The sequence below is a fragment of the Papaver somniferum genome, chromosome 9 (genome assembly GCF_003573695.1).
Source record: "Papaver somniferum cultivar HN1 chromosome 9, ASM357369v1, whole genome shotgun sequence".
Lineage (NCBI taxonomy): Eukaryota > Viridiplantae > Streptophyta > Magnoliopsida > Ranunculales > Papaveraceae > Papaver > Papaver somniferum.
In genome coordinates, this window is record NC_039366.1 from 164890421 (window position 1) to 164917333 (window position 26913).

Genomic DNA, 26913 nt, shown 5'->3' on the forward strand with positions numbered 1-26913 from the left:
AAATTGATAAAGGGGGAGATTGTTAGAGCATTGCTCGGTCGAACTCGCATGCGTTGCTATCTCAAGCATGTTTGTCAATGTTAGTGATCAAAACTATGAGTCTTGATTTCTAGTCTACTATAGCTAAGGTCTGGTGCTAGGATAAAAATTGTAGTTGAGCTCAATAACTCCATGACAATCATCATACAAGACGAAGGCTACTCAAGGAACCAGTGGATCTTCATCGACTAAAAGGTATGTGGAGACTTGAACTTATCTATCACTCAAAAGTCTATTTATCTCCTATCTTGAGATAAAATTCGTTTTGCTATATAGACTTAGATTATATACATTTGCTATTTCGAGTCGAGTTTATCTCTTCTATCTATTTCTCGAAATATGTGTTGGTAAGCTTTCGCTTTAGCCAATTTCATCTTTACCTAGTGACGAAAGTCATGACAAGTTTCAATCACTTTGAAAATTGCTTACTTTGACGAAAAATAGTTTGTGAATAACAACTATAGAATATCAACGTCCTCTAAGAATGTTTCAATGATTGAAATGAGAGTTTAGATTATATAACCATTGGAGGATATAAACATTGTTGTGGAAACACATATATGTATAATTCCTTATTCCTTTAACCGAAGTTTGCAAACTTTGTTGATCAAGAGAACCGGCATGGTGGCGGGAGCCAAGTCCGCGAACTTAGTCTGCGAACTCAGTCCGCGAACTGGCGGAAGTTCTCGTCCCGAGAAATTCTGCTGCAGTTTGTGAACTCCGTTCGGGAACTTAAGTCCGCAAACTTGAGTAGGTTATATATAAAAACGATGGTTTTGAACTTATTCTTATATAAACTAAGGAATGCAAATTGCAAACCGTGGCTATATAGTTCATGAACCGATTCGAGTGAATCAAATCGTTTTTGCTTCAACTGTGTCTTGTGTAGTTACATAAGATTTCCTTGCAATTGAAAAATCTCTAACTAGTTCATTTGAGTCACTTGAACTAGTTATGGTGAAGAAGAATATGGTTGATATGAAAGTGATCATATGGCTAACCATTTGGTTGACTATTGTTGAACCAACAAATGTACAAGTTTGGGTACGGTTACACAAGCCTAGAAACGTGCATTTCATTTGTGTGTAACAAGCTAGTTTTCGATCTAACGGTTGAAAGATATTAGCTTGAATCTAATCAGGTTTTCATCTAACGGTGAATATTGAATGCTTTGTTACCATGCTAACATTGATTGCAAACCCTGATTTGAAAGACTATATAAGGGAGAACTCTAGGAACTGGGAAACCTAATCCCTACACCTTCTGTGTGATACTAGTTGTGCTTAGCTAGAGTCGATTCTCCTTTAACCTTTGTTTTCTTCTTATAAACTAGGTTAAGACTTAAAGACTTCATTGGGATTGTGAAGCCAGACCGATACTACTTTCTTGTAGTTGTGTGATCTGATCTTGTTATTTTTATCGTACGAGTACAATTGTAATAATTGCCTTGAGATTGATATCTCTGATAGGCAAGATATAAAAGAAATCACAAACACTTCGTCTCATCTTTTGTGATTCCGCAATATCTTTTTTTTATGCGTCGATTAAGATTATTGTGAGGTGATTGATAATACTAGGATGTTCTTCGGGAATATAAGTCTGGTTTATCAATTGGTTCATTTTCACCTTGATTTATCAAAAGACGGAACAAAGCTCGTAGGTATATTCGTGGGAGTAGGACTTATCTATTACCCTAGACTTTTCTGTGTGATACAGATTTGTTTATTAAAGTCTTCGACCTTGGTCGTAGCAACTCTTAGTTGTGGGTGAGATCATCTAAGGGAATCAAGTACGTAGCATCCTGCTGGGATCAGAGACGTAGGAGCATAACTGTACCTTGGATCAGTGTGAGATTGATTTGGGTTCAACTACAGTCCAGAACGAAGTTAATTTGGAGTAGGCTAGTGTCTATAGCGGCTTAATACAGTGTGTGCTCAATCTGGACTAGGTCCCAGGGTTTTTCTGCATTTGCGGTTTCCTCGTTAACAAAATTCTGGTGTCTGTGTTATTTTTTCTCCGGATTATATTTTGTTATATAATTGAAATATCACAGGTTGTGCGTTGTTCAATCAATTAGAATATCCGACCTTTTGGTTGTTGATTTAAATTGATTGACACTTGGATATTGGTCTTTGGTACCTCCAAGTTATCTCTCTAGTATTTGATAAAGACTCGCAAATTTCTATTTGCTTGAATATATATCAAATCGAGAGATTGAAATTTAAACTCTTTGATATACTTTTTATCTAGATTGAGTCTGAATGTCTAGTTGATTCTCTAGAAAGTATATTGGAGTTTGTCCATACAGATTGCTAAGCGAAATATTGGTTGTGGTTGTTGTACCCCCACCTTTTCATGGGCCATAGTAGTCTATATCGGTACGTCAATACCCGGTTGTACTGGTACATAATACTGTTGTGAGGTTGATTCTTCTTCTACATGTTGACGTTTACAACGAGCATGAGTTTGCTGGAAAGATGCATCTTGAATGTAGGCGCACCCTATAGTTTGTTCTTCTTGACTCCAATTGAGGAGGCCATCAAATGCTTGTGAATTAGATGGTTTTGATGAAGAAGTACCTCCACCAAGACAATGTTTCTTCTCATCATACACCACTTATCAACTAGCTTGGTTGAACAGGTATTTTTCAATGGTAAACTGTTGCAACTCCTCCTGCAAAAAGTAGAACACTGGCTTTCAATTACTAACATTTTAATAAAAACGATTCACGGATGAAAACAAATTAGAGATATAAGATTAGTAACCAATGATACATTCATTTCTGTATAAAACGGAATTGTTGTTGGCTTTGGAATATTTACTTTTTATTCCCCCTCTGCATGGTAAAAGGGACAAATCCATTCCACTTGGGGCAGCTATGTCATGCAATTTCCAAATTGGCCATATGTGTATGATTGCTAGGCCATGCTGGGAGGCGAAAAGTCTGAAAAAAATGTCGATCAACACTAATGTTACCCGCACCAAACTCACAATGGGTTTCTGTATATTTTTTTTTTTGTCAGCAAAGGTCCGACAATTTTGCTTTTCCAGGAACCGACGATATTGTCTTTCATTAACCGCATAATAGTGATATGATATATATGGCTCTTCATCATGTTGTACCTCATCCAACTCTGGAGGGTCATATGGGATTACAATGTTCCTAATTACTTGTCTCATACATCTCTCAGCCAAGTAGGCAGATACTCTTGTTCTCTTTTCAACATCCTTGAAAACAATTCTCTTTTTAGACAATTGTAAAGCACTTTGAAAATCAAATGATTCACCGTGCTCATCATCTAACTTCCATAGGTACCAAATTATCGTATCATAGGTTCTCATGTCAATATGAGCACGAGCATCAGTGACCGAATGTTTGAGAAGATCTCTATGGAACCTGACATCTATGTTCGATTCACGAAAAAGAGTAACGGCAGGGTGGCAATTAAAGTCATCATCTCCTAAGGTATCCTTCAAAACAAGTTGACAGTTACAGAAGTAATAATAGCGCCTCCCACCCATATATTTTTTCTCGCAAGTACTCCAAAGATCAATCCATTTATACAAATTACCCAAAACAGGAGTTTCTCAATCATAGCTCCCGACATTAGCCAAATTATCTAACACAACGTACCAACGTTTGTCAACTTCCAGTGAAGTCTGCAAACAAGAAAGACATGATGCACCAAAGAAAAACATTTTTGTCAATTCCTCGGTAATCGTTGTATTTTCAATTATATTTATTCTCATCGACTGTCTACTTTTTATGTAACTAGCCAAGTGAGATAATTATACCTGACTTTTTTTTGATTCCCAAATTGCATTATCATCGTTAGTTCTCTTTTGAAATTCATAATGGTCTAACACACCCCGAAAATATTTGTCATCAGTTTCTTCATAGTCTTTTGCAACAAATCTTTCACTTGGAAGCTTTGTAATTGTCTTATTCCTCCAATTGGAATACCCTTCAATTGATAAAAATCCAAAGGAGTCAATCTCATCTCAAACTCAGGAAAATGAAAAGTTCTCATCTTCTTCCACCACCTCTCACAAACAGCTTCAATTAATTGTCGATCCGCATTCTTGAAATCAAATTAAAATAATGAAAAAAACCCACGGGTGTCACAAACCACACGTGATAGGGGGTTACTTGCAAGTTGCAACCACTATTTCGTAAAACTCATTTACACGACTCCAACTACTTCTAAATTTGAACTTAGGACGCTTATCAATGATATCACTATCACTTATATGTCTTGCTGGGCCATTTTTTCTAGATAATGCCACAAACTTATCAAAATCAATGTCCACCTCCATGATCTAATCCAAGAAAACATAAAGTCATGCACAATAAACATATGTAAATTATCGAAACGATTTATATGACATCATCAATTTTGCTACAAACACTATTACCAAAAAAAAAAAAAAAAAAATAGTCCGCAAATTCACCAAAAAAAATAAATAGTAAATCTCTGATTTTATACCATGCCTAATTATTAATTTCTACGCAAGATTGTACATATTAAAAATTACATCAAATTCCATATCTATTTTGTGTCCAAATCAAACCCTAAAATTATTGTTGATTCTAAAATTAAATCAACACTACCAATTGATACATTGAACAACTATGGAAACTCATATGCAATACATGTTTGGGTGTAATTCAAAATCAAAAATCACAAAACATCAAAAAAATCAACTCAAACTTGTTCAACATACCTTGTTCTTTTTTGTGGGCGAAAATCGTTGAAAATAGCTTTAAAAGAACCACAATTGCAACATTCACATACCTTTAGGGATTTTTTCTCAAAAATCTTCAGTACAACTCGCGGATTGGACTTGCAATGCCTAGGCTTAGCAGAGAAGAAAAAAATAGAGAAGAGAAATGAAAGAATTCGATTCTGTTGTTGAATTTAGGGGTAACTTTGGAGCGATCAATGATTTGGCGCTTTGACCATGTTGACTAAGTCAAGCGATGATCATTTACCGCTCCAAAGGTAGCGCCAATTTTGAACGTCCTATGGGTGCTAATCTAGCAGCTAGATTAGCAGTCCACGTCAGCTAGACTAGCAGACTAAGTCCTATGGTAGTGCTAATCTAGCAGCTAAACGCTGAATAGAACAGCGTGGAACGCTGAATAGATCAGCGCCCAGGTGAACCCCGCACAGAACAGCGCTTGACTCAGTCAACTGAGTTGACAACGCCGCACATATCAGCGCCGCATCATTCATCGCCCAAAAAAATCGATATATTTACAGAAGCTCGACCTTCTTCCCCATTTTCACTTCTCACTCATTTTTACCCCATTTCTCCCGAAAATGCATATCCAACCTCATGAGTTCTAGAATTTTTTTTGCAAATTCCTTTCATGGGTTTGTTCTACTTCGAATTTGTGATCGATTGAAGGTGGTTTGGTGCGATTCCATCCACGAAATCATTCGGGGTAAGAAATTTAAGTTTTAGGTTTAAAGTTTTATGATTTTTGATTTTTGTTGCGATTTCATTCAAATTGATGATTGATCTTTCGTATTTAGATGATATATGTATGATTTAATTTGTTTATTTATGATGATTTTTTTTTGGAATTTAATTTGATTACGTGTGATAAACAAAAAATGAAATTTTGATTTTTGTGATGAAAATAAATGATAATTTGTATGATTAGTTTGTAGGTAAAATTTGTATGATAATTTGATTATTTGTACGATGAAAATGAATGATAATGAATTATTTTTGATAATTTGTATGAAATTTAGTTTGTATGATTGATTTTTTTTTTCATGTTTGTATTGATTGTAGTATGAGTATGGATGAATTGCTAAATCGGTTGGATATAGTTTCGTCAAAGAATAGTGATAAACATATATGTCAAGATGTTATGAAAGATCCGCGCAAACTAAGCTTTACAGGTAGTTTGAAAGATGTTGAAGTGTATTATAAAATTGTAGTGAAAGATAATCCGGTAGCACAACGATTTTGTGACAATTGTGGCTTTTCTTCTGTTTTTTAGTTTGATTTCGCCAATGGGGATAGAGGCTTAGTTGAAGCCATAGCTGAGAGATGGTGGTCAAAAACGAAGAGCTTTCATTTTCAGGAGTTTGAAATTGGCCTCATTCCTTTATATTGATACATGTTAACGGGAATTCCCACTGGTGACCCTATGAGGGGGTGATTGATAATATACAATATGTGTTTTGAGATGAAATATAGTGATGAGAAATGGGGGAGGATCACGGGAGATGAACCTCAACCGCCAATTCAAGGAAACGTAAGGCTAGCTCCTCATATATTGTACAACCCTGCGATTTGGGCAGTATTTCGCTTCGAACTCACTACACACATTTGGAACCGAGACGGAGAAGGTTTGAGAGATGGTGATATTCCAAACATGGTTGTGGATGATGCCTTGCCGGAATTTCATGAGGATACAACCGACGTGGACACCGATGAAGACCAATATGACAATGAAGGAGATGATGCATTTTATGAGAATGGAGAGTAAATTTTGTATTCACCAATTTATATTTAACCATAAATACTCATTTTTTTCATTCAAGCACGTTTTCATTAAGTAGACATTCCATAAAGACTCCTTTTTATTTAACCACAAATACTCCTTAATACTCTTTTTTTCATTTAAGTACGTTTACAAAGCATTTAAGTACATTACATATTTAACTAGAACTTCATAATACTTCTTCATGCATATACTTCATTCAAATCAACTTCGATCTCCACCAAATATCTCCAAAGCGGTGATATGAATGAACGGCATTCCATGATCCGTTTGGTATAAATCCATAGCATCTTCACGATTACCATTTGATGCCCTTAATGAAATGAAAAAAACCTTGCAACAACGTTTGGTAGCTCATCATCTACTCGTAATTCTGAAACCTCAGACATGTCTCGTAGAAGACGTTTTTTCGACCAAACAGATGATGTTAGAAGTGCGGGAAGAGATAATGCAAAGAAAAGGGCTCGTGAGGCTACAACATCGCAAAGAGCAGATGAAAAAGCGGATAGGCTCATCGAACTTCTTGAAAAAACACAAGAACAAAGGGTTGCAAAGTATGAAACAGAGGAAGAGTACCTCAAGAAGAACATGGAAATCTCTACAATCTTAGCAAAAACTCAACAAAGGGAAGCTGATTTGAAGATCCTACTCCAAAACTTGGATGGATTAGAGGAATGGGAGAATCCCCTCTACAAACTATGGAAGAACGAGATTTTGGTCTGTAATGGATTACTACAAAGAAGTCTCTTCTGAAATCAATGACCTGGATTAGTAAAAACACTCAGGAGGCATCCATTTTTAATAATTTATTAAAGTGATATATTTGTAATAATTTAAGTTATTTAGAAGTTCATTTTGAATTAAGTTATTTAAGTTATTTAGAAGTAGGTTTCAATTTCAATGTACTTTTTTTATTATTTAAGTTATTTTAGTTTCAATGTACTTTTTTAGTTCCTTCAAAAACAGCATTGTAACTTTGTTTTGCAATGTAATGAAAGATATTTCACTTGCTTTGGTAAATCTTTAAATTTTGAAACAAACAACCATTGGAACAAATTGTCAAACATTTCACAATTCAAAATTTGAAAACATAGTCGTTGGTGATGTAAAAACTAGGTGTAGGAAAAAAAGAAACATTTAAAAATTCTGAATTTGAAAAAAATAGCCGTTGTGGTGTAGGAAAAAAATAGGTCAAGTGTTGTATTGTGCAACGCTGAGGTGGAGCGCTGAATGGAACAGCGCCTGTACTGGCGCTGAAAATTGAATAGTTCAGCGCAGATTATATGGAATATTCGTCTAGCGCTGAACCATTCAGCGTAAAAGTCACTTTTTGAGCACCGAACAATTCAGCGGTTCAATCTCGCTGCTAGATGAACTGCGAGCACATGCTAGGAGAGAGAACTAGTGTTAACTTTTAGGCCACACTTTTTTTTTTGAATTGCAACACTTAACTTCTAATCTAGCAGCTCAATCTAGATCATAGGACTTAGTCTAAGGGTTGTTGGACCACTGTAAGGGCTGGACGATGATTCAAAGTGATGTGGCACCATGTTGAATGTTGAATCTTGAACAACCATGGGATGGGACTAAGCCTTACCAGATGAGAAAGTAAAATTGTACGTTGTAGGAGTAAGAGAATTGCTTCCGATTTGAAAAATTGTGAATTCTCCAGTCATATGTACATTATATATTCCAACAAGCTATATCAGGAGTTGCAGGCAAAATGTTTTAACGAATTTATACCAAAACTCTTTTTTGAACGGTTTTGATTGGGGCAGTTAGTTTAAGCTAGGTTCGTTAGAGTGACACCTTTATCCATTTGAAAGTTTTAGAGCTTTAATTTTTAATCAAGGCTTTGTATGTATCATATTTCCTTAAAGAAGTTATTATTTGATCCATTAAGGATTTAGTGATGACAACCTCAGCTCACTCATGTCATCACCCGGACTTTGCCATTTTACTACAGTGACATTGACTCATCAAACGAGACAAGACTAGTCTTCCCCCAAGACTTTTTAATGGTTGTGGTTTAATGGCTGTGGAGGTGTCTTATATAGTGAAACTAAAGAAGATATATCAACCAAAATTCAAAATCTACAGTTACTGCTTATACTAGTGAAATAAAACAAATATGTGATCAATTAGCTGCTTCTGGATGCCGTATTTCTGATGATGAGATTGTAGTTGTTACTTTAGCTGGTCTTAATTTTGATTATGATTCTTTTGTTACTTCAATTCGAATTCGTAATCCACCAGTCAATAACATTGAATTGCATAATCTTATGCTTAGTGAAGAAATTGTTTTAAACAATAGATCTATCAATACTCATACTGAATCTATAAATCGTGCATTTTTCACTAATGGTAGAGGTACTGGCAGAGGAGGTTATAATAGAGGATATAAAAGAGGTTTTAATCCTAACAATAACAACTATGGAAGAGGTTTTGGTCCTAACAACTCTGGTAAAGGTTTTGGTCCTAACAATCACAATTATGGTAGAGGTTTTAACTCTGGTAGAGGTTTTAGTACTGGAAATTTAACAACACCAACAACTGCTTCTGTTGGCTCATTTACTTCTTCAGCTCCACCACCACCTAACATATACTCTGGAGACAAACCAACTTGCCAAATATGCAGAAAGTATGGTCATGAAGCTGACGAATGCTGGAATAAAATGAATTTTTCTTTTCAAGGAAGAGGCCCTCCAAGGAATTTTCAGGTTATGCTTGCTTCTGCAAATATTCTGGGACATAATCCCTGGTATATGGACTCTGGAGCTACTCATCATCTTACATCCAATGCCAGCAACATAGCATCTACTTCTAGATTTCCTAGTGATACTTCTATCACTGCAGCTAATGATGAAGGTATGCAAGTCTTAAATTCTGGTTCTTCTTTAGTTTATGTACCTTCACATGACTTTGTTCTCCATAAAATTTTCCATGTTCCTCTTGATTCCCAGAACCTTATATTTGTTCACAAATTCACCACATATAATGCATGTTCTCTAACTTTTACTTCCACTGACTTTACTATAAAGGATTTGAAGTCAGGGAAGACTCTTTTTCAAGGGCCCAGTAGGGATGGTCTTTATCCTTTTCAATGCAGTCAATCATATCCACCAAATAAAGCTTCATACAATCTTCCATATCAGCCAGTAGGATTCCATTCATCAAATAAGGCTCTCTCATGTGTCAAAGCGTCACCAAAAATTTGGCATAGGAGACTGGCTCACCTTTCTTTCCAGTCTTTTACAAGAATCTCTAAAGAATTACAACTTACTCATCCATTGAACAAACTTTTCTCCTGTATTGATTGTCAACTAGGAAGAAGTGATAAACAACCCTTTACTCTTTCTAGTTCTGTTTCTACTGCACCTTTGTTTTTACTTCATATGAATGTTTGGGGACCTGCCCATGTTACTTCAGTTAATGACTTTAGATATTATGTGAACATCATTGATGATTATTCTAAATTTGCTAGGTTTATCCTCTTATTCTTAAGTCTGATTTTACTTCTGTTTTCAATTGCTTTAAGTCATATGTTGAAAATATGTTCAATTATACCATCAAGACTATTAGAACAGATGGTGGGGGTGAATTTGTGAACAATATTCTTAAAGAATTTTTTTCTAAATGTGGCATTGTTCATGAAATCACCTGTCCTCATACACCTGAGCAAAATAGTGTGGATGAGTCCAAACATAGACATCTTATTGACATCACTAGAACCTTCTTGATACAATCCTCTCTATCTCCTGAATTTTGGTTTGATGCTCTTTCCACAACTAATTTTGTGATTAATAGAATCCCTACTAAATCTTGTCCAACTTCTAGTCCGTTTGAAAAACTTTTCAAGAAGAAACCTGACTATTCCTTTCTTAAAACCTTTGGATGCTTGTGCTTTCCTTGTTTGAAGCCATATACTGACCATCTACTTCAACCTAGAAGCTCTCAATGTGTTTTCTTAGGGTACAACTCTTCTCACAAAGGATATAGATGTCTTGATATTCAATCTAAAAAGGTATATGTCTCTAGACATGTTGTTTTTCATGAAGAAACATTTCCACTCTCTTCAACTCAATCTGTTGATATATCTTCTTTACCTGACTTTTTGAACTTTACTTCTGTCACTAATGATTCTCCTTCTTCTGTCACTTAATCTTCTTCTTCATCTACATCAACTACTTCCACTTCTGTCACTGAATCTGTTGTACCTCCTTCTCACTCTATGCAAACTAGAGGCAAGAGTGGCATTTTTAAACCTAAAGTCATGTTCACTAATAAACATGTTCTTCCTACATCTTATCTTAGTTCTCTATCCATTCAACCTCCTACATCTTATTCTCAAGCCTCCAAATTAAAAGTCTGGGTTAAATCTATGGGGAATGAATATGTAGCTTTAAGAAATGCTGGTGCATGGGATTTGGTAGCTCCTGATCCTTCTCAAAATCTTGTTGGATGTAAATGGGTTTACAAGATTAAATATAATCCTGATGGCATTATAGAAAGACATAAATCTAGATTAGTTGCCAAAGGATTTAGTCAGTTAGAGGGTATTGATTACACTGACACATTTAGTCCAGTTGTAAATCATGTTACCATTCGAGTTGTCTTATCATTAGATGTTAATTTTGATTGGAGAGTTAAGCAATTAGATATCAGTAATGCTTTCTTACATGGTGATCTGAAGGAGGATGTTTATATGACTCGACCACCTGGATATATTGACAAAGATCACCCTGACTTTGTTTGTAAACTCAAGAAATCTTTATATGGTCTTAAACAAGCTCCTATAGTTTGGTATGAAAAGCTGTCAGATTCAGTAATTGTTCTGGATTTTATACCTTCTCTAGTTGATTCCTCTCTATTTGTTCAGAAAATGGGTGATCAGATTACAATTATATTGGTTTATGTTGATGATATTATCATCACTGGTTCTTCTTCTTCTCACTGTGACAAAATAATTGCTCATTTGTCATCTCAGTTTTATGTTAAAGACTTAGGTGATTTACATTACTTCTTGGGATTAGAAGTTAAAAGAAATGAAGCTGGTTTATTCTTGTCTCAGACTAAGTATGCTTTGGATCTATTGACTAAGAAAAATTTGGTGGGAATTAAGCCCTGTAATACTCCTTGTCCTGCATCATTTAAGCTCTTTCCAGAAGATGGGGAACCGTTATCTGATCCCACTGAATACAGGTCCACAGTTGGCTCTTTGCAATACCTCACCTAGACAAGACCTGAGATCTGTTTTGCAGTTAACCAAATATGTCAGTATATGCATTCTCCTACTTCTGCTCACTTAGTTGCAGCTAAAAGAGTTCTAAGGTATATCAAGGGTACTTTGGATCATGGTCTTTACTTCACAAAGGGTTTCACTACTCTTCAAGGGTTTACAGATGCAGATTGGGATGGTAGTCCTTCCGATAGGAAATCCATTAGTGGATACTGCATTTTCTTTGGTGATAATCCAGTCAGTTGGTCAGCCAAGAAACAACCAACAGTCTCAAGGTCTTCTACTGAAGCAGAGTATAGATCTCTGGCTTCCACAACAGCTGGGGTCTTGTGGCTTTGCCATTTACTTTAAGGATCTTCATGTGTTCTTATCTGACTCTCCTACTATATCTTGTGACAACAAAAGTTCTATTGCCTTTGCTTCAAATCCTGTTCTGCATAGTCGTATGAAACATTGAGCATTGGATTTTCACTTTGTTCGGGAGCTCGTTCAATCAAAATCTTTGCAGGTTACTTATATTGCCTCCATAGACCAAGCTGCGGATATCTTCACCAAAGGCCTTGCTGCTCCCAGATTTGAGTTTCTGAAGACCAAGTTGAAGGTTTTACCACCACTTCAACTTGCGGGAGGGTAGTGAAACTAAAAGTCTAGCCCTCTGACTTTTATTGACTTATAGTTGTGCTGTTTCTATTGGTTGTTATCTGTCCTATAACCTTTCAACACCCGTCTTTACTTTATTAGTTAGTCTTCATTGTTAGAAGAATCTCTGTTGTCTGTTTTTGATATTAGTACCAAGACTTGTTCTTCCTGTTCAGTTAATGAAAAACTCATCTTATCTTCTCTAAAGCCTGATTGCCATTATTATACTGAGGGTATGGTTCCCTAATTTCCCTAAACTTCACATCCCCTCGAATAAATCATTGTTCACAAAGTTCTCATTGTTGTTGATCGGAGGTATTACACGAATTTTACATGGTGACCGGAATAATTGGTCACACTTTCCAGTTATATTTGTCAAGGAGATCACAATATTATACAAATTTGTTGTTAAGAATGAGAGATTAGCAACTATATGCTTACACTACTTACATGGATATTCATTCTTCTAACACATATCTATTTCTTCTGGCACCAAATGCGAACCTCTGAAAGACAACAAAGAAAGAAGAAAATAGGTCAGGTTCGCCAAATTCATTTCTTATGGAAAAAACTTGAAATCACGATCCCTGACAAACAAAATACAACAACACGGAACGTGCTTAACTGAGAATATTTGTGAGTAGGCTTTCAACCCAGTGAGGAAACGAATGTAAGTCGGCTTCGTAGATCCATTGGTAGGGATGGATCTGATGTTTGGAACAAGATATTCTGCAACCTGCAGGGAGACCAATAAAGAACATAAGAGAAATTACTTCCGTTGATGATCACATGCATACGGAGAGAGAGAGAGAGAGAGAGAGAGAGAGAGAGAGAGAGAGAGAGAGAGAGAGAGAGAGAGAGAGAGAGAGAGAGAGAGAAAGATATGTTTGCAAGCTTTATATATAGACTATGGGTGCACAGGATTTGTCTTAAACTGGAATATGAGACTTAAACTGAAGGTCTTGCATGGATATATACAGCAGCAGATGTGGCACAATATGTTTATTAGGTATTCAAAACAGGAAGGCCAGTGTCATAAATGATTTTTTAAGAGAAAAATGGGCCAGTTAAAGGTGACAAGTGCCTAAAATTTCTTAAAGTGCAGTCTGCCACCAGACTATCGTACCTAGCTTATCTGTGGTATCCCTAAGCCAACCAAATGAAATAAATGCACACATCACCCAAGTATCAGAATTTAAATGGATGACTAGTGTATGAGATAAGTAGCAAATGTAGGCTACATTCTGGAAAGATGAACCAAAAATATCTTAAGAACAAAACCTGTTCATGAACACATATTGACGACAACATTGTTTAGAGAGGTGGTGATAAAATCCTACCACTTCAGCTGGTTCTGCCAGGATGTTAATGAAAAACTTAGCCTGCAATTGACAATATGAGTCAGTCTCAAGATTAAGATCCTCTGACAAACATCAAGTGGAGAAAGTTCTGTATTCGACCTGCTTCGTTGTGGCCCCAGACATCAGAAGATCAGTTGTAACCATGCCCGGCTGGAAATGACAAAATGAAGTGATCTAGGTGAGGATACATACAGGTATTAGAAGACAAGGTAAGAAAAACCTTGAAAGCTGAAAGTTAAATAGGTGTTGTACATACTTCAGCAGTAATGCAAACATAACCTAAGTAGTGCCACCAAAGGATGCACAACCACGCTTTGAAAATATATTTATAGATTCTAAGCAAAAAAATAAAACTTACCGAAAGGTTATGCACCACTACATTTTTAACGTCTTGCATCTGCAGTTCAGCCTGTGGAACATCAGGAAGCCAATTCAACAAGACCTAAAAGATTTCCTTAGAAAAGAAATTCACATAGATATTAAGAAGTTTCATCGAAAGGTCAATTCGGTAAAAGAGCCCGCAACTTGTTACCCCATTGTGAATTAACAAACCATCTCACCATAAAAATAGATTTTGGCTTATATTAATACATGTGCATTATAAAGCAGAGAAAGACAGCTACGAAGTCTCTATAGAAATTTCTAAATGTACCTGTAATGACTTCGTGAGATGCACCACACTACGTTTCGTAGCCCCGTATGCAGCAAATCTAAAGGAAAATCAAGTCATTAACTCTTTCAGGTTTGAAAATGAGATCTTATGTTCTGTTCACCACTAAATTCTCTCTCAAAAAAAATCATAATTTCCAACAATGGCGTTGCAAATACAACAATCTGAATTTTAATGGCCATAAAAATTAGCTTAAACAAATAGTACCTCGGAGTTGGCCTTCCATCTGAACCAGCTCCATCAATGTTAAATATATGACCTCCTCGTGGCTGATTGAGCATCAACTTTATTGCCTACACATCATCATCCACTACCGTGAGTCATTGTAGGTCTAGTAAGACATATTTTAGGACATTATACATATGAATTATTTTCATTTCTTACCTCTCTACAACATATCATCAACCCAAGAGTATTCGTTGTTACGACTTCACTGCAAAAGGGAACTGTCTCATCTTATATGACACATCGCATGCCAGTTACGTAACATCACTCTCAAAGAGACCAAAAGTTTAACAATGACACTACTGATGAAAGCTTACATAAGATCTTCATCTGACGTTTCAGCTAATGGCTTAAAGCTGTAAGCATTTGATCCTGCATTATTGATCTGCAATCTTTCTCATAAGATAAAAGGAGGATGCAAACTGAAGACAGACACATTATTAAAAAGATTTAACTCCATATATACTTACTACACTGAGAAGCTTGCTAAATAAACAAGTAAGATATGCAAATCCCAAAAATAGCCAAACCAACATTGAAATCATACCCATATATCTATGCTTTTAAGTTTGCTACAACCAAAGGCCACTAATGCATTGACATCCTCCCCTTTTCTAACATCACAGGTTGTGCCCTGAAACAAGAAACCATTGAATGATTCTTTACATACATTAATAACAGGTGAACTACGTTTCAAAGTTAATAACCGAAAAAGAGAATACTAAAGGCAGAGATAAAGGGGATACCCACACACGTTGATCCCCAAACTCTTCCCGTAGGTTCTGAACTGCAGATTCCACCCGCTCAGCTGACAGATAACCAGTAGAGAAGATGGGTTGGAATGCAATAAATGTTTCCAACTTCCTGTGTCACTAGTATTTCTTTTCACAAGATTAAAGTAGAGCACTAACGGGGGGGTTTGCAGAGAGAACAACAAGGTAACAGACTATTTAGTATTCCCAGTTATTGGAAAGAAGAAAAAATAAACTGATGCTCTGTGCACTTGGTGGCGGCAAGTGTCATACCACTGTTAGGTGTTTTGTGAAATTACTATAGCGCATTGGCCGAATAATTTGGGTAAAAACCATCAATGGTAAGGGGAAGTTACAGACGGGACCTTGGAGGTGGGCATCTCTCAATGTGTTCTCGAGAAAGAAGACAGAGGTACTGAAGCTGTGAAATAGATGATGATGAGCCCAAAATTCAGGTCGCATGCATGCCATCGCAAGGGTAAGTTCCTTGAAAGTGACTATGCAAAGAGGATCTATTGCTCTACTTCCTCTTAGAAAATCATGCAAAATTTTCTTTACAGTTCTAAGCAAGTATTCGAGAAAGAATCGGAGACACTATCTGACGAATCTGCTAGATTGGAGAATACAGCATGTCAGAGGTCAAAATTTTACCTGATCTTGAGCAAATTAGTACATTGTCGCCTGCCTTCAAAAACTCTTTAGCGAGTGCATATCCGATTCCTGTATTAAAAAATTAGTTATTTGAAGTTTTGTTTCGGTTATGAGGATGAGAAACTAAGAACCTGAAAACGAAGGAGATTAAGGGTGTTATAGTATGCCACTATGCCTAGACCCAACAACGTGCTAATTTCAGGTAGAAAGAAACCGTTTTCAAACTAGATCGTCGAATTAAATAAGGAAATATACTAATCCATAACTTCACAAATCATTTGACTGAACCCTAATGGATTAACATGTATCTAACCAACCCGAAGAATGCACTTAAAAATTTGACTGAACCCTAATGGATTTACATGTATCTAACCAACCCGAAGAATGCACTTAAAACAAATGTAAATTAAGAAAATTGAGAAAACTACCTTTCGTTGAGCCAGTAATCAAAACATTGTAAGGTGGAACCATGGGTTCTCTATTCTCCTCCAATACTTCTTCCCTAATTCTTGAATGACTCCTTAGAGTACGAGCATAGTGAAACCCTATGTTCCGGGAAGATTGGCGTGAAGTCAGAAAGCCATGAAAGTGATTCGACGAAATTAGGGGTTTTGGTAGAGAAGAAACTAAGAAGGCTTGGTATCTCGGAGAGGAGGAAGTGGAGATTGAGGGAAAATGGAGGGAAGCCATTGGATTGGAATGGCGGGAGAAGGAAACAACAAAAGATGAAGTTATAATGCAACGGATAAAACGATTGGGGATTCATTAAACATGAGAATATGAGATTGAGATACAAAATGAACGCGCAATCGGGGGCCGCTTCGGGGGCTGCTTGGATTATTTGGGTCCTTTTCTTCTCTTTTCTTTTCTTTTTGAAGCATGTATTATTAAATTGAAATTACACATGGATATGTTGTGCACATAAAGTCCGCTATTATACTTAAAAAAAATACAGTTCGCTATTACAATAGAACTTATAGGTGGGGAATTACGTTGTCCTACACTGTTGTTATGGACTTCCTTAAAGAGCAATCATCTGTCGTTTGATTTGCCAAACCGTATGTCGCTTGATTTCCTTCCTTGTAGACATGTCTTATGGTTTATTGCTGAATTTGGGTAAACCTTTACTTTATTTTTTCAATCTGATCAGAAATATACCATGGGGCGTCGGTGTTCGAGGTTTGAAATTTTTCTGAGTCCGTTTCGAATTGAACTTTTGGCCATCTCCGTTCCGTTGATGTTTAGAAGCTATGAACATGGCCCAAGTTTCTGCTACAAGTGCAGTGTTGATGCCCAGTGGATATTGTGTTGGCTTCCTCGTTTCGGCATATAATAACTGCTCCTGTTGGGATATCCTCTTGTTGTTCCCCGTGTTAATTTTGATATAATCTAAGTGGGGCTTGAGCCATCCCACGAAGATGGTTGATGTTGCTATTGTTTTTTGCGCTGGGTTTGGATATGGTTGCATCCCCAGTAGTACTGGCGGTAGGTAGTTTTTGAAAATGGGGTTTTGTTTAAGGTATTTTTCATTATATAATGTGGCTAATACGGAGGTAGTTTTTTCATAAATGTTCCAGATTTGTTTCATGAGAAGTGCTTTGTTGTGTTCCCTGCAGTTTCTAATGCCCAATCTTCCATGAGCTTTAGGTTACGTAGCTTGTCCTTTCCTAGTGGGTGGAGCTTCTTGATGGAAGAGTCATGGACCCAAAAGAAATTTGTCGTAATACGATCCATTTTGTGGATGTGTGTAGGGAGGATTTGTGTATGCATGATGTGATTGGTAGTCGGGGTAAGAGGCGATTTTATGAGTGCGAATCTTCCAGCTTGGGTTAGGCATTTAGTCATTCAGCCTTTTGCCTTGTGAGTTAGGCGTTGTAGGATTGGGGCAAAGATATGGTTGGAAGATCTCTCATGTTTAAATTTCACTCCTAAAGGGGGGGGGGGGGGGGGGGGGGGGGGGGGGGGTAATGTTTTTGGCATATTAAAGGTTTGTTTTAATTCATATAGTTGGTGTTGTTCAAGCTTCAGGAGATGGATGATTGTGGATTTTAAGGTGTTGATGTGTTGACCCGCCGAATTTCCATAAGCTTGTAACAGATGCTTGAGGTGGTTGGCGCCTTCCCGAGTTGCTTTATATGTTATCAATAAGGCATCCGCGTAAATAAGATGTAGTATTGGCGGGGCCTTCTGCTAATCGTGCAGTCCCTCTATCTTTTTCTGGGTTTCAACAATTGCTAAATTTGTGGATAGTGTTTCTATGCAAATAATAAATATATAAGATGTCCTTGCCTTGTTCCCCTAGTTAGGGTGATGTACCCATGTTGAGTGTCGTTAATATTGATATAGTAGGTTATTGTTGACATGCACATCATAATATAATCCACAAAGGTTGAAGGGAAGCCTAATGTGGTGAAAGCTTGTTTGACGAAACTCCAATCCAAGGAGTCATTGGATTTTTGAATGTCTATCTTAAGAGTATTTGGGAATTTTTAGTGCGTTTAAGGTTTTGATGTAGTGAAAAAGTTCACAGCGATAGCTATATTGTCATGAATGGATCTTTGTGGAACAAATTCACTCTGATATGGGCTTATCAAAAAATGGGAGTAGAGGTATTATGTGATGTATCTTTGAAATAATTTTATAAGTGACATTACATAGTCCTATCCGCCTAAATTGGGAAGGTTTTGAGGGGTGATCAATTTCGGGATTAACATGATCGGGTTCGTATGGTTCTTGAGATGGTGGATGCTAAAGGAATTAAAGAAACTTCAAACCATATCAATCAATTGTGGTTGGATTGTTTTCCAGAAAACTTTAAAAACTTATTGTTGTATCCATCCAATCCTGGGGCACATTCCGATCCTATGGAAAATAGTGATTCTTTGATCTCCTCAGGGGTCATCTCGGTTGTTAGCATATTACATTGTTGAGGGGTTAACATTGGTGTTATTTCTTCAAACAGGATTTCATCAATTATTGAATTTGGCGTTATATAATGATCTGTGAATTGCTCAATCGTGAGATTGGTAACTTCTTCCTTATCTGTAATCCTGTAGTTGTCGTATACTGTTACAGCTTCTATGAATTGTAGCCTTGGTATGAAAGAACATTGTGTTTCAGTCCCCCGATTGAAGCCATCGGATTCTGGATCTATGCTTCCAGTAAGTTGTGTGGCAATCAAATAAATTTAGATGTTCAACTCGGAGTTGATTTTCTTGTTGAATCAAATATTCCAGTTTACAACCAGTCTGCGTTGCACATTGATGTTGGTCTGTTTTGATTTTCGCGGTCGATTTTTTAATCAATGTGGGTATGTGGCCGAAGTTGATCTTGTTCCATTCCATTAGGGTTTCGCTGATTGATATGAGTTTGAGCTGGAGGTTTAAGAATGGATCCGAGTCATGTAGCTTATCCCATGCCAAGTTAACTACTTGATGTAGCTGAGTATGAGATAACCATATGTGCTCAAATTTGTAATTCTTGCTCCCTTGCCAGTCTAAAGGTTTCGTTTGGAGTAGGATAGGGGCATGATTTGATGTTATACGCGGAAGATAAGTGATTCTAGGGTGAGGGATGTTCTCCGGTGTTGGTCTATTGCTCGATCGAGTCTTTCTTGGATATTGTCTTGGCCTTGTTGGTTGTTTTTCCAAGTGAATGAGTCCCCTATGAAACCGAGATCCATGTATTCCATATGATCCATTAAACTGAGCAAAGGTTGTGTTTGTGTACAGGTGAATGACCTGCCACCTTTTTTCTCTAATTGGTCCATCACTTCGTCGAAGTCTCCCAGGAATAGCCAAAGTGTTGAAGTGCTGGGAAATTGTTGGAAAGTATCCCCACAAGATTTTCCTTGGGTCTGGGTGTGGAGAGCCATACATACCTGTGCAAAGTCAAGGTTGGAATGGAGCGAGGGATATGGTGAGTGCATGAATATAGTTATGGGATTTCAAGATAATTTGGACATTGATCTCGTTTTTCCACAATTAATAGGCATAAGCCCCCCACCCCCTTTTACCTACTTTAGGAACAGATCAGTGGTTTTGAAATTGTAATGTTTGGGTGATGCGCAATATTTGAACTTCATTGGTCAATGTTTCGGAAAGGAATAAAATTGTTAGTTTATACATCGAGATAAGATCGCGAATGTGTTGAATTGTTGTTGGCTGGTTTAAACCCTGACAATTCCAAGCGAGAATAGTCATTTTCTATGGTTTGGTATGGTATCGGAATTGGAGAATGGAGTTGGGTAATAGTTGGTGTAAGTGGGTGCATATTGTATGATATCAAACGGGAGCTACGGGTTGTTGGTTGAATTTAATGGTATACAAATAATACTACAAAAGAATAGTTAATATGACTAATACTAAAAAACAGCTTTCTAATTTACAATAGGACTTTTGAAGAAATTAAAACAAACATTGAATATGGACCACGAAAGTTAAAGATCAGAACAAAGTGGATATGGAATTTGGAATGTTGGAGTGCCTTACCTGCACTTAAAGTGAGACATGGGTAGTTGACAATAAAGGTATACGAAACATGTAAAAGACTGATGGATTAGATCGAATAGGAAATATCTCCCGACGATTTTGAAAAATAACCGCTTCTTCGTCCAGAAAAAAGAGATAATTCATCCAAAAATAAATAAAAAGTAAAGATTTAATTCCCTTTATCTCCGATGGAAAAAATCTAAATATCATTTTGTCTAAGTGGGTTAACCTTTGACGGAAGGAGCCCGAAAACTGAAAGAACACGATAAAATGAGCAAAATACGAGGTGGGCCGAACATAAGGAGAAAACCAAGATAATCCTTTCAAGCTAATCAAAAGAACGGGACCCGAAAACATCTTTAAAACTCTATATTATAAAAAATCAAATCATCACTACATAGATTTCTAACAAGTCTCTCTCTAATACGCGCCAACCCGTGGCAACAAAACCAAGGACCTAATACGCGCCAACACGCGACAACATAACCTACCGACAGAAGCAGACGGCAAGGGGACTTCTCGAGACAACTTCGAGATCAAGAAAAAATGTTGAAAATTTCTTGCACACCGATTCAACATGTACCAACACGGCCAGTTCGGTTCATATCATCTTCTCCATAATTAAATGAATAGGAAAACTATTACGTTTCCTCCTGTTAAGCAACTTACTACCCATAGAAAAATCTTGGTTTTATAATTAAAATTTCTTCTTCATTAACTTTCACTACCACCGATATAATACAACACAACTCCAAACAACATCCATAAAAACTCGAGTAAAATAAAAAAATAGTGAAGACCCAACAAGTATCAACATTCCTCAACTATAAAGCAGAAACTTAAATACTGAAGCTAACTTGATCAACATAATTAGAATCACGCTAACCCGAGAAGAAAATCCGTGAAATATAAAGGGAAGGATAACTTAATCCATCGTTTGCAGTTATTACAATATCACCCAAATTAAACAACAAACTTGATTCGGTCCCGTCCGACAAATAGGTACGCCATCCCAGTAGAGGACTACTTGCGACTCGCTATCGCTAACATTTTTTTATGATTAATAGATGAAGACTCGGTTGTTTTCATTTAAAAATCTCATTCGGCTCCGTCTTTTTTTGATGCCTAGTCGTAATGCCCGTTGTTTTATTAATTCCTTTCTCTTCCTCTAATGCTTTTCTTTTTGTGCTACTAAATTAGATATGAATTATTAGTGGTCATCATAGTTAAGTTACATGCTTCAAAAAAAAATCATAGTTGAGTTGATTAATTTGGGTTTGGATGGAGTTTTTTCTTTTTTTTTTGTTCTGGAAAAGAGGCCAAAACCTCCGCAATATATATATATATATAGGATCCATGGACACTCTTAGATGGACAATGTCAGACAAGATTTGTGTCATTTTCTCCGCAAAACCCATACGACAATGAATTTAACTGTAATATTTTGATGATATGTTCCTTTTATAAGACTCTACATTCCTACAAAAAATAAACACAATTCGAGATGTATAAAACGACTATCTACCCCTTTGAATATCAGTCGTTCAAAGTTAACAGTTGAAATTAAGATCGGTAGATGGTGAAGTTTGCTATCTCGAATTGCGTTCATTTTTTTTTGTAGGAATGCAGAGTCTTATAATAGGAACATATCATCAAAATATTACAGTTAAATTCATTGTTGTTTGAGTTTTACGGAGAAAATGACGCAAATCTTGTCTGACCTTGTCCATCTAAGAGTATCCATGGATCATCCCTCATATATATATATATATATATATATATATATATATATATATATCTTAAAGAGGAAAGTTTATATTAAAAAGAAAAGGAAAAAAATATGTACAAATACCTCAGCAAAAACATTGGTAAAACCGATTTAGGAAATTGGAAACCTTACAGGAATACAAAATATTCATTCAATTTGTATCTCCACCAATTTTTGCCTATCAACTTTATTCCTTCAAATCTAAAAATAGTTTTAGAGGACCTTATTCTCTCGCAAATGAGAGGAACAAACAATTAGGGACAAATTAATTTTGAAAACAAACCAAGTATGTATCACAACACAAGGCAACGACTGGATCAAATCTAACCCAACGTTCAGCAGAACATCAAAATAACATGAATCGCAGTTTTTTAAGTTTTGATTGCCTAAAGCAATCGAATATCTTCTAGTTTCCTATTTAGAATCTTCCTAACAATTTTAGGTAGTTCTTAATATTAACATTTTTACTAAAATAAAATAGGTTATGTAGTTTTTGACACTAGCATTTTTATTAAAATAAAATAGGTAAATAATTAATGGTAGTCAAGTTGCTTCAAAAAAAAACGTGGTCCTGAATTATGCGCAAATTATTCATGCCATATCAAAATTCGGCGTATTAGAGTAGCAATGACCCAAGTAGCAGTAACAGAAAAGTAACCAAAGTGTCTTGAGTAGAAGTGGTGATCTGAATTGGTAATAGGAACCAACCGGGTTGTCTTGGCATTGAAGATATGGCAATAGTTATACTGACTGATGAACTTGACAGTGATATTGAAGCACGAGTCTCTGGTGTCTTACTTTCCAAAGCTTGACTTGATGCTGGTAGATTAATTTTTGAAATCGATCTGAAAAAACTTCATACTTGCTCCATATCTTCATAACATCACCAGTGAGTATAAAAAACATCAAATCATAAGCAACAAACCAAAGAAGTACATCAAACCATGAATCGAGATTACTAAAAGTAACCCAAGCTAAAAAAAAAAAGTAACAGTTCCCTTAACCTATTACTGGAATTATGTATAATACCGAAAATAAACCAAAATCTAAGAGATCGATCGTTAAACATCCTAGCACTTGATAGAAAAATAAATCTAAAACATTTAAAACCAAGTTGTGATAACCCCCAAAATAAATAAAATAGCATATCTGCTTTGATTTGGAAGAGTTGGTGAATCTTGATGATTCCTGAATTTGATTGTAGATCAGTGTTGACGAAGATGCTATGCTTCGGGTTCTTCTCCCACAAAACATCTTTGCACTCACGGTCCATGAATCCATCTAACAAAATTCAAGATAATCAAAAAATAACCCTAGAAAAAGACCTAGAATTGGTAAATAGAATGCAAAAAATTAAGAGTACAAACTAGAGAAAAAAGGTGAAAGAAGGTTGGGGGTGATGATTGATCTTCTCGGATCGACTCCAAAGGAGCCGATCTGAGAAGAGAGTAGTTTTAGTTTTCGTCGTTCTGGTTTGGAAATATAAAGTCGCTCTGGGTTACTCTAAATAGATCCATTTTGAAGTGTAAACACTGAGGTCGTGTTTGGTACCCTGGATATCTCATCCTAAGTTCAGTTATCCGGTAAAAAACGGTTAAAATGTGTTTGTGTCACTGGAACTCCAACCTTGGATAAGGATTACTAAACCTTCATTGGTTTTAGGAAGCTAAAAAGCGAGGTTATGATATTCTTTCAAATACCTAGGATACGTATATCCTCATCTGGGTTAGACAGTTAACTCTCGCACCACCTTCACCACTCCCTTATTCACTCACTCACCATTGGTGCCACTCTCTAGCCTCCCCTATCAACATCCAATATGTGATACAATTTCCCTTTCACACATACAAATTCACATTACTGATAATTTAAAAATAAAGGCACAACACATGATCAAACAATAAGGGAAAAAAAAAACTCAAACGAGAAAAGAAATATCACAGGTTCTAAAGTGAAGAGTAATTTGTTGATGGCTATCTACTTCAATCTGTTTTTGCATGGAACTTAGTCCTTATATTTTTATCCTTGGGCAGTAGTTAAAATGCGAATATCTTTCATTTATGATTTAAAAATACCCAATCTCAATGTTCTTTTCTAGACCGAGCATTTACCAAACTCCTTTGCAACGCAATTGGTGAAAGGATGATTAATTACTATTTAATAATTATTATAATAGTGCTTGACTGAGCAATATGTAGTAAAACCTAATCATGGAGAGAGGAAGGACCGACCAAGGGGTGTAGAACCGTCCCTTGGTGGTCGTGGGACCATCTGATGGTGAGCGGATACGTATAATCAATTTGTGCGGTTTCCATGAAACGTCAGAGCGAATCTTCTAAAGATGGAGAACTCCAATATTGTTAATTATAATATTGCTCATTTTCTTGTTTGTATAACTGGTGGTCGTGAAAATAGTAATTGCGATCACCATGGTATGAACAGTAACCTTCAGAAGGTTTAAATCAAACAAAGATCTTAACCTAACATTTAAGGGATCTCCATCTTCAATATCATTTCCATTCTTTCTTAATCCAAAGAGTCTGAGACTAATGTGCGGCAAGAAGCATTTCAGTAAGAAAAGTAACTATCTAAAAAATCCTAAGAGAAAAAAAAGGCCAGAACCATCTGCTGAGTATATTGTTATTGGGGGTCTTCCTGAGTTTCAGAGGTTGTTTAGGGATGAGGTTCTTGATAAACTTCATTCTATTCATATGTTTGAGGAAACTTAAACAATCTCTCAGATGTTTTGGGCGTTCGTGCTTCAAACATCCAATACCTCGAACGTCAAATGTCTCAGGTATCAAATGTTTTGAGCCAATTCTCTTGTATTACCTCCACACTTGCCTTGCCATCCACATCAACTAACTTGTAGTATCCACTAACGAAAAACTTGGAAATCATGAAAGGTCCTTCCCGATTGGAGTTCTTTGCATAATGAAGATTGTGCTTAGTTGCTTTGAGAACTAAATCTTCTTCATGAAATTTTTTAGGCTTGATTGTTCTTGCCCTGAATATCTTCTGTTGGTTATTCACTATATTTTATTCTTTAAAGATAGTTATTTTTCATTTTCAAACTAAATTTTATATCATACAATTTCATTAAAAGATTGTTTCCTGAAATTCTGAAATCTCTCATTAGAAAATATCTAATATTAGTTTAACACTTAACTAATATAACTTTCCAAGAGATATGTTTTTGATTTGCTGGAAAATCAGTCAAAAAATTTTAATTAAAAAATTCTCAATATTTCGGATTGGGATTTTTCCTTTAAAATATAAAAATAATTATTTATATTAACATATTTCAGGAGTCAAACAAACACAAGTTAACCTAGCCTAAATATGATAGGATTTTAGACAAACATCATTGCTACTAACCAATAACAAGGTTATCATAAATTACATTAAGATAAACTATTTTAGAATATGTTATCCCATTTCCAAGCTTCCAAACAAATAGTAAATAACTCGTCATCTATATATTTTATTTAATGGTTAAACTTTAATGGAGTGTTTTTCGCAGTCGGAAAACAACATCCATAATCGGCAAGAGTTTGATTATAAATCTTGTTAATTGTGATTGTGCTCTTCACTTATGAAAATCACCATCCGCAATCGACAAGATTCGTGTAGTGGAATCGGTAGAAGAATAATATTAAATACCAAGCGTAATTCAGTCATTCTGATGTCCTTAAGAGATTTTTTATTTTACTATCTTAAATAAAAAATAAATATCAGCTCCCACAAAGTACCATGTAGCTTCCAAAAAAAAAATGTTAATGTAAAATAAATATCAAATTATAGTTCTTAGATACACTTGAATAGATATTCTAAAAAAGATGTTTTTGTTTTGTGTAAACATCATATTATATATATAAGAGACACTTTTATATTTGACTTATTAACTTCTCTTCCAAAAGTATAGTTCGTTAAAGATTTTGATTGTTTTATGTAAGGAAAGGAAAGATAGTAGTTTGGGTGGATAATTTTATATGTTTTAACTATTATGTGGTAATCCCCACAGTTATAATGGCACGGTTCTTACTTCATTTATTTTAGTGTGTCAGGGAGTCGAGGTTTGTTAGAGCATTGCTCGGTCGAACTCGCATGCGTTGCTATCTCAAGCATGTTTGTCAATATTAGTGATCAAAACTATATGTCTTGATTTCTAGTATACTTATGACTAAGTCTCGGTCTAGGATAGTTAGAATAGTTGAGCTCCAGACTCCATGGCGATTATCTTGCAAAGACGAAGAACTACTCAAGGAACCAGTGGAACTTCATCCGACCAAAAGGTATGTGGATACTTGAACTCATATTGTCACTCAAAAGTCTATCTACTCTATCTCCTACTCTTGAGACAAAAGTCGTATAAGTATGATAGTTTTCATACATACACATTTGCTATTTCGAGCCGAATTTATTCGCCTATCTTTTTCTCGAAATATGTGTTGGTAAGCTTTTGCTTTAACCATCTTAATCTTTACCCGTGACGAAAGTCATGATGACGTTTCAATCTTGAAAATAGCTTTGATGACGATAGTCGATTCTTTATG

The 26913-nt window shown here is 36.0% G+C and overlaps 2 protein-coding genes across 4 annotated transcripts; one reads left to right on the top strand and one right to left on the bottom strand.

The window, feature by feature from the left end:
* The first annotated feature begins 11843 nt into the window (after positions 1 to 11843).
* LOC113312825 (uncharacterized mitochondrial protein AtMg00810-like) lies at positions 11844 to 12435 on the top strand. Its single transcript, XM_026561561.1, has 2 exons — positions 11844 to 12125; positions 12310 to 12435. The coding sequence occupies exons 1-2, from the start codon at positions 11844 to 11846 to the stop codon at positions 12433 to 12435; spliced, it is 408 nt and encodes a 135-aa protein (XP_026417346.1).
* A 286-nt stretch (positions 12436 to 12721) lies between these two features.
* On the bottom strand, positions 12722 to 16874 carry LOC113308544 (chlorophyll(ide) b reductase NOL, chloroplastic-like). Of its 3 annotated transcripts, none has more exons than XM_026557006.1 (13): positions 16528 to 16874; positions 16100 to 16168; positions 15443 to 15504; positions 15244 to 15330; positions 15014 to 15081; positions 14856 to 14904; positions 14679 to 14764; positions 14454 to 14511; positions 14160 to 14243; positions 13901 to 13951; positions 13781 to 13822; positions 13066 to 13176; positions 12722 to 12946 (listed from the first exon to the last, which is right to left on the bottom strand). In XM_026557006.1, the coding sequence occupies exons 1-13, from the start codon at positions 16787 to 16789 to the stop codon at positions 12899 to 12901; spliced, it is 1077 nt and encodes a 358-aa protein (XP_026412791.1). In that variant the 5' UTR covers positions 16790 to 16874; the 3' UTR covers positions 12722 to 12898. The 3 variants fall into 3 exon arrangements, with proteins under 3 accessions (XP_026412791.1, XP_026412793.1, XP_026412792.1); XM_026557008.1 differs by having other exon boundaries at positions 14160 to 14198; positions 16528 to 16873; XM_026557007.1 differs by having other exon boundaries at positions 14160 to 14210; positions 16528 to 16872.
* Positions 16875 to 26913: the final 10039 nt, after the last annotated feature.